The following is a 13,251-nucleotide window of genomic DNA, read 5'->3' as shown; positions in this document are numbered from 1 at the left end:
CTTTGCTGCAGCGATCATTATCTTGTCGTGTAGTAGTGATTTTTTTTTTCTCAGGATTTCTGGTCAATTCTACGGCTTTTCGGGCCCTTATGAAGTTCATCATCAATATTAACTTCATTTCCAGAACACCCTAGATAACTATGTAGTGTCGGAAGCGGTTAGTTCAACTAGCTAAGAATAGCATTTTGGACCGCTTGTTTCATTGGTAAGAGTCAATTAGTCAGGTGTGTGTGTGTGTATTCCTTCTAACCCCCACTGTCCGGCAGTGGTATTATGGAAGTAAGTTGTCTGCAATGCCGATTTGTTGCTATTTGCAAACAGCTTAAGTCCGGGAGTTAGAGGATGATAGCTCTATTGCAGTTCCAGTGACCCATTTCAGAATGGCTGGAGAGACACGTCCATTCAGAAGCCACTTTCACTTACAATAAGCCCCGCATGTCTGTATTACTGTTATCAATTGGATAATCGTAATACACACATACTTCCTGGTTTAAAGCCATATCCTTTAAACCTGGCGCGTATTTAGTTCATTGCGTTTATTTATTTGTTTGTAGTAGTAATTGCTTCGATCTCACCATTTTTCTGCGTAATGCATAACCGGTATTCTGTCATCCTTCCGTTTGTCCATTTTTCCAATCCTTTCGTTTGTTTCTGCTTTGTTCTTTTCATTTTCTGTCTCCATTGTTTCGTAATTGCCTGTAAGTTTAGAGTAGAGAGAAAGAAAGAGGGACGTCCTGTGAGTAGATATACTGTTGATTTCTAGTTATTATAATAACAGGACAAAACACTTAATAAATAAATAAAATACATTACACAGCGCAACATTTTTTTGTCTCAAGAGCAAACTTATGTGTCTCCGAAGGATTTTGGGCCGCTGAATCCGAATCCTGGCTCAGATTTGCTCCAACACGTCACAATTTTGAGCTATACCTCAATTTATAGGGCAAAATATGCAATTTTGGGCTTTTTTGACTGCAAGCCATTAAGCTTGGAAATATTTTTTTTAAGCAATCAAAAGGTTAATTGGTCAATTATCATCTAAATTAACGACTTATGCAAAATATTTCGTTTTACCTAATCAAATTTTATAGATTTAAGCATTTTATGTTAGTATGAAAACTTGCATGCAACTTTTGGAGGGTGACTTGTAAGGGAAATATCGTACCTTACATAAATCGCTTAAGGACATAGTTGCAGGTGTACAAAAATGGCCGTCAGTATGGCTCCCAACTTTTTCCTTCCCTTCTCTTCCTCACCTCTCCTATATGTTCACACTATATGGGAGAGAGGCTGCACTCACTGAAAATTTAAGGTACTTACCTGCTCACAGAAAGATGATTTTGTAACTAAACATATTCTGAACAATTTTCTTCATTCCAAACTGTTTTCACAGTCAAAATTCATGATAAATCATAAGATTTGTGCAAATAAAGTTTCACCACAAAATTTTGTCTTCTTCTTTCGTTTTGTTGTTGTTTTCGAACACTTTCTTTGCCTGTTCAAAAATTATTTTTTTCGGATACTTCCACACACCGCACGGTGTGTTGAAACAGGATTATTATCGCACTTTCATGAACCTAAAATATTTTTTCGTTATAAGTTAGCCTTAGCTGCATATATTAAGATTCTGGAGGTTAAAAAATCTTTCATCGGGGAAAATGAAAATAAATTCGATTTTAGTAGTTTACCACTTTTCTCATAAATATGGTATTACGCATATCTGATGAACCTAAACTCCGCTAGTAAAAGTCCCCTTTCTAATAATACATTTGAAACCATTTAGAGAGAAACGAATTCAAAAGTCTTTCTAACGACTTTAAATTTGTTTGGCGTTCGTTTTATGTGTCCAGCCCACTACAGTCTGCCGAAAGTCATAAATCATAAAAGTCTACATTCCTTCCATTTGTCTGGCACACGGATATTTGTAATGGGGGTAAACAAATGGGGGTAAACGATACACCTAAACGACGATCACGCGGCCACGAAGGATGCTTCGATTGCGAAATCATTAAACAAATACACTAAATTCTGTTTTTACGCGATGGATGCGTTCGCGCAAAAAAAGATCGTGTAAAAAAAGTTCGCGTAACTTCGAGAAATCGCGCAAAAAAAATCCAAAGGAAATTTTTTTTACGCGATTTGTCCTCCGCAAATAACCAAAATCGCGTAAAAAAAAGTCGCGTAACTTCGAGAAAATCGCGTAAAAAAAGTCGTGCAAAATAAAATCGCGTAAAAAAAAGTCGTGTAAAAAAAGAATTCAGTGTATGGTGAATTGATCACGCTTATTTTTTAACATTCATGTTAACTGTAAATTAAGCTGTTTTGAGCTAGTTAAGCAGTAATACTGATAACTCTTCGAATAATAAGAACTTTTATGTATATTGTGCTCTGATTTTGCAGGGCTCGGTGTTTTACTAACAAGTGAAAATTCATCCTATGAATACTTTTGTTCGCATGTTGGACACATAGGGCCGATTTCTCACCCTGGCTTAAGCGTTAAACCAGGTTTAACTGTATGGGTAAGCCTGGTTTACCGGTTAATCCGAGGTGAAGAAATCAGCCCTCAGAGAAAAGGTTTTAATGACTCTTTCGGCACACGCCCTTGATACACGTACTTTAAGGTAAGCATATGTTATCATTTTTTATTGTGAAATCAATCAATGCTTGATTGAAACAGTTTTAGTGGGCATGTTAGCGGAATACATGTACGTAAAAAGAATATCTGATTAAGTACGAGACACTGAAGATGACCAAACAGTTGAGGTCGAAATACGTATCTGTCAGATATAAAAAATTGAAAATGTAGAACAAGATTAAAAAGACATCAATGTTCTGGAAATGTCATCTAGGGTATGTGTTCCATCATTAATCTCACGCTTCCATATTCATCCTATTCGAAAACAAGCGATTACGGCACCGATTGATTCCGTTCTTTTTTTCATGGATGCTCACTTCCAGTCTTGTACATTATCACCATCATAACACAAAAAAGCCGCAACATCAACATTGCCCTTCTTCCTCCATCAACGCTACAGCCGACCGTCTCTATGTTGCTAACAAACACATTCGAGACGAACGCATTGATACGGTGGCTGCCGCCGCCACGCTCTTTCTCTGCAAATCTCTTGAGTAGCCGAACGCTTCTTAACCGTCGTTCCGAAGCAGAGCTATGTCACTCACTGCGGGGTGACTCTCGTCTGAAAATGCCTGGATGAGGGTCAATTTGTTAAGTAGTATTGCATGGCGCAGCAAACACAAACATAGCACGCCCTATGAATAGAATGCAAAGCGTAGAACAAAAACTCGCTTCGGTGTTTCATCGTGTGGTTCGAAAACAAGAGACGATCGCTGCTGTTGGATGTGGTTGACTCTGCATTGAACGAGGGTTGGCTTGAGTGACTTTTGCGTGAATCGATTATGTTTTGATGGACTGCGTTTGTCGTATGAAGTGATGGTTGGAGCGAGTGTCAATCGACATTGACCATCCTGAAACTGCACAACCCTGCTCACTTCTATCAAAAAATACATAAATAAGAAATAAAACAAACAGAACGCTTCAATCCTTTGTTTTTTGAGTGTACGGGCGACTTTTTAATTCAACTCTAATGGATAGTTTACACTTTGTAAGTACAGTGCTGTGGTTTTTCAGTTTTATGACTATATAGTCGTTTTAATCACTGTTCGCGCACATGCGCTCCCAATGAAGGCAGCAGCATGCGAGGCTGCGCGGGCACTGACACCAATCAACGCATCCGAATCGTCATCGACCACCGACGCGGCGCTCACACACTCACCCGAGCCGACGAAACCGAAGCTACCTGCGCTGCGAGAGAGTGAGTGCTGTGAGCTCCAAACATTGAGTTCGGCAGCAGACCACCGCTGCCGCAGCCGTCATCATCATCATCATCGACTGTCGTCGCTCTGCAGCTAGCGTGGTGATGGTGGTTCCCGAAACGTCGCGTGGGTTCTAGTCACGCGTGGAACCTTGCGTAGAAGCTTCCACGTGATTCTGGAATATGGATTTTTGATATAAATATGCGACCCGTTCGCAGTAGCGGGTCAGTTTGATTTCGATAAGCGTTCGCGTGGCTTATGACAACGCGTAGTGTAAAGTGAATTAGAATAAATTAGTTAAGTAAAAGTGAACCCAGTGAATTTATTTCGCGGTCCGAAAATCCAGTTTCCTCTCTTACTGCGTGAAACAGTCCAGTGTTCTTGCCAAGTGTTCTTGTGTTTATTGCCAAACACAAAGTGGTCCTTCGAACCGGATAAGGATCCGGTAGTGTTTAAAAGCGTTCCGCGTGGCTTGAACAACGCGGTAGTGTGTTGTCTAAAAAGCGTTCCGCGTGGCTTCGACAGCACGGCAGTGCGTAGAAGCGTGCACGTGGCTTCGACAACGTCCGTATCCGTGTCGGTCCGCGAGTGTAAACCGTCGTCGCGTAGTGAATTTATCCGTCGTTCCGGAATTCGCGTGTTCCTAATTCCATCCGGTCCGACAAGCGCGTCGGTTTTCGTAGTACCAAAGTGAATCCGCCGTCGCGTAGTGCTACCTTCCCGTCGCTCCGGGCATTGTGTGAAGTGCTCCACCCGTTGTGACAAGCGCGTCGGTTCCCAACCCATAAGTAATTGATTTAAACGTCGCATAGTGTTTGCGTTCGTTATTCCGGAGTCCGTCCATCCACTGTAACAAAGGCGTCGGAATTCTTGTCCGAATTCTGTGTTGCTGACCCGTGAGATATTCTACATCAGAATGCCACCCAAACGGACACCGGTGAAGAAGGTTCCTGATTCTGCCGAGTGTGAGGACCAGCTTGGGGCGCTAGTCCACAACCGTGGATTAGCTCAACGCAACGTGAGCCGAATCCTAACCACCCTCAAGCAGGCCGAAGAGGAAGAAAGAGAGCCAACCCCAGCCCAAGTTAAAGTGTTTCAACGGAGTCTCTCTCTCTCTCTTCTTGGCGTAACGTCCTCACTGGGACAAAGCCTGCTTCTCAGCTTAGTGTTCTATGAGCACTTCCACAGTTATTAACTGAGAGCTTCCTCTGCCAATGACCATTTTGCATGTGTATATCGTGTGGCAGGCACGAAGATACTCTATGCCCAAGGAAGTCAAGGAAATTTCCTTTACGAAAAGATCCTGGACCGACCGGGAATCGAACCCGTCACCCTCAGCATGGTCATGCTGAATACCCGTGCGTTTACCGCCTCGGCTATATGGGCCCTTATGTTTCAACGGAGTGTTGAGACCGAAAAAGCCGAGTTCATCAGGTTGCACCAGGAAATTGTGGCCCAGTCCCCAGCCGACAAGCGCGATGAGCAAGACGATCCCTACCTGCAATTCATGCACCTGTACGAGGAGGTGTCTGTGCTGCTCGAGAGCTGGAACGAGAAGCTAACTGCGTCCCCAACCCAGCAGCAACCGTGTGTCACCACCAACCAGCAGCCGATCGTCGTACAGTCTCAGTCATTCCGTGCTCCGCTGCCAACTTTCGATGGGCGTTATGAAGCATGGCCACGCTTCAAGGCCATGTTTCAGGATCTGATGCAGCGCTCATCAGATTCGGACGCGGTGAAGCTATACCACTTGGAAAACTCTTTGAAGGGAGACGCCACCGGCGTTATCGACTTGGAGACGTTACAGAATAACAACTACCAGCGCGCATGGGACATCCTGGAGGAGAGGTTCGGCAACAAGCGGCTAATCTTGGAGTCTCACATTCTAGGGTGCTGAATATGAAGAGGATGGCTAAGAAGTCGTCTAAGGACCTCCGAAGCTTAATTGATGAATGCACCCGCCACGTGGAGAACCTTGTCAAGCTTGGCCAACCGCTGCTGGGAATGTCGGAGTTGCTCGTGGTAACCGTGCTCACTCGCGCATTGGATGACCACCCAAGAAACAATTTTTGCTTTAAGAAATGTTTCTCAAAGCAACGTTATTACGCTGCTAGTCGTATTATATTTGAATAGCTTTGAAATAAAACTGTGCTTCAACTCTTGTTCGCCCAAAAATGGGAATCTATTCAACATCAACCGTTCTATAAGCACGATGAAAAGAATGTTTATCCAATGACCGTACATCGGTTGTGAAACACTTGTTCAACGTTAGAACCATCAACTATTTACACAACCATCATAAACTTTTCTTCAACGTTTAATAAACAATGTTATATGACGCTATTTGTTTACATAATCGTTTGAGAACGGTTTTAGAAACCATTATTCTGCATTAGCAGCATATTGCGTAATAACAAGCTTTTTTCGACATTTATTCCACCATAATATAATCAAAACATGCTGGGGCCGCGGTACACCTCAAGAAATTTATTTCTATTAATAGATATGGTTTAACAATTGCTACGAAAACGTTTCTTAAATGTTTCTCAAATATCATTGTAACAATAAAATTGCAAAAATGATTTAACTTTTCACATTTCTGCATTTGTATTTAATCTGGAATATCTCTCTCTTTTGATCATATAGCCACAACCTCTCCATTTTATTACATTATTGTGAAACAAATCACATCAATTGAAAGACTCGAACTCTGGACCTTTGGATTCACACTCGTCTGCATCTGCTCTGCCTCAATCCGAATTACATGAATCGGCAGATTTAAAGCAGTAAATAAATGTTCAATCCCTGAGTCGAATACATTACCGTACATATGCTGCTTAAACATTGCTTAAATATGTTATTCAACAAATTGTGTTCATAAACATTGAAGCTGATCAATGTTTGAATAATTGTAACCGCAACGTTTAATCATAAAGCATGCATGTTGATTGTTTTGTTAGTCCGTCAGTATTCACGGTGTTGTGTTGTAAGATTGGTGACACTTCGAATTTTTCTATTATTTAAACGCCCAAACAAGTGAACTTATCTGGCTATTTTCACCGCTCCTGTTTTGTGTCGAGAGGAAAATGGGTAACGATTGTGTATATCTCCAAGCAGCTGAAAATATGAACATAAGGAAGCTGAGCCCGGTTTGACCGGTGCCACCATAGTGGGTAATCTGATTCGTCAATGCCAAATAGAGGAGCCGCCCAGGATCCACTTCAGTTGTATTTTCTGGTGTTTTTGTTGCTGCTGCTGCTGTCGTTGGAGCGTGTAGTGCAAAAGGTGAGTCAGAATGTTTTTAAAAGTGTGATATTTTGAGCTGCTGCAAGATGTTTGTTTGGTCTTCAAACTTGTAGCCGGGGATGCTTTTCTTAGACCCCTAATCAGCAATCATGTTTACAAACAGGAGCAGGGCGAACATCGATTATTGAGTGATACAGTACCACTTCTAATCAACATTGCTTGAATAAAAGCGTTACATTTGTATTAAAGAAACTTGATTACATCTAGTTGTTAAACTATACCAGTGTAGTTGAATAAAATGATCAAGCAACAGTTATTAAACTTGAGATAAACTACTTGTTCCATTGTAGATCATAAGTGGAATAACGGCATCCAAAACGTCGGAAGCAGCTTGTATTCTATCATTATTAGAGCACTATTTGACAGATGATGTGAATACCTAAGCAACTGTCTTTAAACTTCTATACGATTAGTTATTCAATCAGCAGAAATATATTCAACAAACGAACAGTTTCCACTGCATGAAACATTTATTCGCCATTTTGTTCAAAGCATACTCTTGTTCAACTGTCGGCGCCTTTGTGGAACATTTAATCAACTGGCATGCTTATTAATGATTTTGAATTGTTACTTGGGCAGACCCGCGAGTTATGGGAAGCTTCCATTGATCAAACGGAGCTCCCGGAATACGAGCAAACGATCGAATTCCTTAAACAACGATGCGTCATCCTGGAGAGATGTGAGAAGAGTGCTCCCATCGTATCCCCGAATCCCAAGCTAAACCAGAAGCCGCCTGGATCCAAGCTCGTGCCTTCCAAGACCTCGCACGCAGCGGCAGTGACGTCGGAGTATATGTGTGATTTCTGTTCCGGTCAACACCAGAACTACAAATGTTCCAACTTCCTGAAGATGTCTGTGGATCAGCGACAAGCAAAGGTAAAGGAAGTAAATCTTTGCTTCAACTGCCTAAGGAAGGGCCATCGTGGTGCAGCGTGTTCCAGCGATAAGTCGTGTTCAAAGTGCTCAAAGAAACACCACACGCTACTTCATTTCGAACGTGAGAAGCCCGAAGTGAAACCCACTGATGCGCCGAAGACTCCAGAAGGGAAGCCGGTACCTGTAGTGCAGCCGGTGAATACATCGTGTTCCAGCAGCATTCCTCCACCGGGTAAGCAGGTATTCCTGATGACTGTAATGGTCAACCTGACCGCCAAAAACGGTCAAGTTCATCGTGTACGAGCCTTGTTGGACTCCGGATCGCAGATCAACGTCATTTCCGAGTCTGTGGTTCAAAGACTGAAGCTCCGAAACAACCAGCGAATGTTCCCGTCATCGGCGTCGGAGGTAACAAGTCCAAGATGCACCACAAGGTGGTGGTGCGAATGACATCGAACTACAGTGATTATGCCGTCAACGTTGAATGCCTCACTACTCCAAAGGTGGCGGGCACGGTTCCGCCGGTGAGTGTTAACATCGATACGTGGAACATCCCGCCTGGTATTTTGCTAGCCGATGCCGCCTTCCATTGTCCAAACGAGATCGATATGTTGATTGGAGCTGGTCTGTTCTTTGACGTCCTTAAGCAAGGTCAGATCAAATTGTCCAGCACTCTGCCGACCCTGTACGAAACCCAATTCGGATGGGTAGTAGCTGGTACGTACGATGATCAGGACGATGATCGCCCGGTATGTGCCAACGTTGCCGTGAACGATGGATTAGAGGAGTCTCTGAAGCGATTCTTCGACCAGGAGGAAATTGTCGAGCCTGCAATGACAAGCACCGAGGAAGAACGGTTTGAAGAGCACTTCAAACAAACATACCGACGTGACGACACTGGAAGATTCGTAGTACAACTTCCCTTTCGTGATTCTGTGAGCCAGCTAAGTAACTCCAGATCCCTCGCCATGAAACGTTTCTTGCTCCTAGAGAAGAGGTTGGCGAAAAATCCAGAACTCAAGAACCAATACACAGAGTTCATCGATGAGTACCGAGCCCTGGGTCATTGCCGGGAGATACAGGAGGATGAGGACCCACCTGGAACTCAAGCCTACTACTTGCCACACCATTGTGTCCTGAACCCATCCAGTAGCAGCACCAAGCTACGTGTTGTGTTCGATGCTACAGCGAAGGCGAGTGGTTTATCCCTAAACGATGTGCTGATGACCGGACCGAACAGCCAAAGTGAGTTGTTCACCATAGTGATGCGCTTCCGGACCCACCCCATCGTATTCTCTGCGGACGTGTCAAAAATGTACAGGCAAGTACTAGTGGACCCTTCACAGACCCGATACCAGCGAATCTTCTGGCGAAGCAACCCATCGGAAGCGCTGAAGGTTTTCGAACTGTTGACCGTTACCTACGGAACATCGGCAGCATCCTTTCTGGCTGTGCGCTCGCTTATTCAACTAGCACGGGACGAGAGCACGAATTATCCCACGGCTGCCGAGATCATCTTGGACGACTCTTACATGGACGACATCCTTTCTGGCGCGGATTCGGTTAATGAAGCGATTAAACTTCGGAGCGATATCGAGGAGCTGATGCTGAAGGGTGGATTTCCCGTCAGAAAGTGGTGTTCAAATTCCGAAGAACTCCTTGATAGTGTTCCAGAGAAGGATCGTGAGAAGTTGGTACCAATTCACGACTCCAGTGCCAACCAAGCTATCAAGGCTTTAGGACTCATGTGGGACCCGCGGCGAGATTTGTTCCTGTTTTGCCAATCCGCTGATACGACCAACCCCGAAGCAGTAGTGACCAAGCGACGTGTCCTGTCCCAAATAGCGAGGTTGTTTGATCCACTGGGACTCGTCGCGCCAGTGATTGTAGAAGCGAAAATGATAACACAGCGTAACAAAAATTAACTTTTGGTCTGTCTCAAGAGCAAACTTATGTGTCTCTGACAGATTTTGGGCCACTGAATCCGAATCCGGGCTCAGATTTGCTCTATCACGTCACAATTTTGAGCTATACCTCAATTTATAGGGCAAAATATGCGATTTTGGGCTTTTTCGACTGCAAGTTATTAAACATGGAAAAATGTTTTTTAATCAATCAAAAGGTTAATTGGTCAACTAACATCTACATTAACGACTCATGCAAAATATTTCGTTTTACCAAATCGAATTTGATACTTTTAATCGATTTATGTTAGGTACGATATTTCCCATACAAGTCACCCTTCAAAAGTTGCATGCAAGTTTTCATACTAACATAAAATGCTTAAATCTATCAAATTTGATTAGGTAAAACGAAAAATTTAGCATGAGTCGTTAATTTAGATGTAAATTGACCAATTAACCTTTTGATTGCTTAAACAAATATTTCCATGCTTAATGGCTTGCAGTCAAAAAAGCCCAAAGTCGCATATTTTGCCCTATACATTGAGGTATAGCTCAAAATTGTGACGTGTTGGAGCAAATCTGAGCCCGGATTCGGATTCAGCGGCCCAATATCCGTCGGAGGCACATAAGTTTGCTCTTGAGACAAAAAAATGTTGCGCTGTGTAATGCAATGCTTGTGGGCCAGCAAGTTAGGATGGGACGATCCCCTTGACGATGAGCTACTCCAGCGGTGGAATACTTTCCGGACTTCCTTGGATCATATAACAGATCTTGAAATTCCCCGGTGTGTCGTGGATACAGAGAGGGAAGTATTAGAGATCCATGGATTTGCCGACGCTTCCAAGAGTGCATATGGAGCGTGCGTGTACATCCGTTGCGTTCGACGAGATGGTTCAGCGGTAGCCCATCTACTATGCAGTAAGTCCAAGGTAGCTCCCCTCCGTGAGATGACCATACCTAGGTTGGAGCTGTGTGCTGCCTTACTACTCGCCAAGCTAGTTGCCAAGGTAGCTCCAACACTGAAGCTGTCTTTCGATGGAATCAAGTTATGGTCGGACAGTAAAATAGTACTGGCCTGGATCAACAAACCCCTGGATCGGTTGCAGGTTTATGTTCGTAACCGTGTAGCCCAAATTAAGCATCTGACCGATCGCTACCAATGGAGTTACGTGAATACTTTGAATAACCCAGCTGACATTGTTTCACGGGGAATGCCGCCAGACCTGCTGAAGCAGTGTAGCTTGTGGTGGAATGGACCAACATTCCTCAGCACAACCGAGTACGAAGTGGAGGCGATTACAGAGATTCCTGAATGTGAAATCCCAGAGCTGCGGGAAGTGACAATAGCAAATCCAGCCATAGAGTCGGAGCCGGTCTTTGAACGGTTCAGCTCATTCACCAAATTGCAGCGTGTTCTGGCACAGGTGGTTCGATTCGTCCGACTAGTTCGAACACCTAAGGAGCAGAGGATGCTATCCAGTGCCTTGACCGTTTAAGACATGCGAAGAGCCGAGATTTCCATCGTTAGAATTCTGCAGCAGAGTGAACTTCATGAGGAGATCCAGAGTATCCAGCGAGGCGATTTCCCGAAACGAATGGCCAACTTGCAGCCGTTTATCGACGACGAAGGATTACTACGAGTCGGAGGGCGCTTGCAAAACTCCAAGCTACCTTTCGAAGCCAAGCACCAGTTGTTACTTCCTCGGAAACATCGTGTTACGGAAATGCTGATACGCAAATACCATGAGGACCGTCTACACGAGGGCCAATCCGGATTATTGGCCGCCATTCGGCAGAAATTTTGGTTGACGAATGCACGATCCGCTATTCGCAAGGTGATCCACGATTGTGTTAAATGTTTCCGGACGAAGCCACGGAGCATCCAGCCTCTGATGGGTGTGCTACCTGAAGCACGAGTCACCGAGCATGCGCCATTCGAGCTGACCGGCGTGGACTATGCCGGACCGATACTTGTGAAGGAAGGCAAACGCAAGCCGAAAATAGTGAAGGCGTACATCTCACTATTCGTATGCCTGTCAACGAAAGCCATCCACCTCGAATTAGTATCCGACCTGACCTCTGATGCTTTCCTTGCCGCTCTCGACCGTTTCATCAATCGCCGTGGTCTTGTCCGCAAGCTATTTTCGGACAATGGGACCAATTTTGTTGGGGCTTTGAAGGAGCTTCGACATCTACGTGATATGTTCAACGACCAGGTGGAGCGGAACAAAATCAACGACTTCCTGATCGGCCGAGAAGTTGAATGGGAGTTTATTCCGCCGAGATCACCTAACTTCGGAGGATTATGGGAGGCCGGAGTGAAGATAGTGAAGTCCCATCTCACCAGAACTCTCGGGAATACAACTCTAACGTTCGAGCAACTTAGCACCGTGTTGACCCACATCGAAGCGATTGTCAACTCTCGACCGCTATATTCCACATCAGATGATCCCAACGACCCTCAACCGATATCGCCTGCACATCTAATGCTTGGTCGACCAATGGAACCGGTGATCAAGCCATCGTATTTGGATGTACCAGCAAACCGCTTAACCAAATGGCAGTATCTGAACCAGATGAGAGACCACTTGTAGCCGCTGCTGGGCGATCCAGCATAAAACACGTGGCTTATGCGCCACTCCTCGAAAGGAGACCACGAGCCCAATTTTAAATTGCCCGGATGAGACTCCCAAAGGGCGAGTCCATTTATTTTCCTGAAAAGGATTTATGGATCGATCCAGCTGGCTACGATCTAAAACGGCCAAACGGGAAATCCCTATTACCACAACATAACAGCACAATCACGACGACACTCAGAGACGACGGTGAGAGATCTCACCTGAACCCCTACGATCCCACTAAAGAGAAGTTCTCATCACTGGCAGAACTCTCTCTTCTCACCACCAGATCCCTCACTGAGCTGGAAGACACTCATAAGATAACCCAATCAACACGAAACTACAGCAAACCGCGCAGTGATGCTAAATACAATTAAACAATCATATGGCTAGGATGGAAACTAATAACACATTTATTTGGGGTTTGACGGAACTGATACGAATATATTCACTTACTACCTAGGATAACATACATTTTTATTGCTACGATCGAATTCGAATTCATGTCATTGTATGTGTTCGTTCCCTATTTACAAGCTCCTAGCTGGTGTGCGATTACTAGCCACTCCCTCTCTATCTCCCTATCTGTGCTCAGTGCTCTACTGCTCTATTCCCGTGACGTCACTTATCGGAAGCTCAGCTACGGCTATGTCTGCGCTCCTAGTATCCGACCTTCCTGCAGTGGTGGCTCAGACGGGCTCACGCACGCATTT

At 44.3% G+C, this 13,251-nt stretch overlaps 3 protein-coding genes across 3 annotated transcripts; all 3 read left to right on the top strand.

Moving 5' to 3' along the window:
• Positions 1-5,224: 5,224 nt before the first annotated feature.
• Positions 5,225-8,466, top strand: LOC134286744 (uncharacterized). Its single transcript, XM_062848410.1, has 3 exons — positions 5,225-5,682; positions 5,724-5,856; positions 7,720-8,466. Exons 1-3 carry the CDS (start codon positions 5,225-5,227, stop codon positions 8,464-8,466), a joined length of 1,338 nt encoding a protein of 445 aa, XP_062704394.1.
• LOC134286743 (uncharacterized) lies at positions 8,463-9,941 on the top strand. Its single transcript, XM_062848409.1, has one exon. The coding sequence runs from the start codon at positions 8,463-8,465 to the stop codon at positions 9,939-9,941; it is 1,479 nt and encodes a 492-aa protein (XP_062704393.1).
• Positions 9,942-11,419: 1,478 nt separating this feature from the next.
• On the top strand, positions 11,420-12,514 carry LOC134286740 (uncharacterized). Its single transcript, XM_062848406.1, has one exon. It carries the CDS (start codon positions 11,420-11,422, stop codon positions 12,512-12,514), a length of 1,095 nt encoding a protein of 364 aa, XP_062704390.1.
• The last annotated feature ends 737 nt before the right edge of the window (positions 12,515-13,251 follow it).

This window comes from Aedes albopictus, chromosome 2 (genome assembly GCF_035046485.1).
Source record: "Aedes albopictus strain Foshan chromosome 2, AalbF5, whole genome shotgun sequence".
Taxonomy (NCBI): domain Eukaryota; kingdom Metazoa; phylum Arthropoda; class Insecta; order Diptera; family Culicidae; genus Aedes; species Aedes albopictus.
The sequence above is the reverse complement of the archived record's forward strand: the minus strand, read 5'-3'. Positions and strand labels throughout refer to the sequence as shown.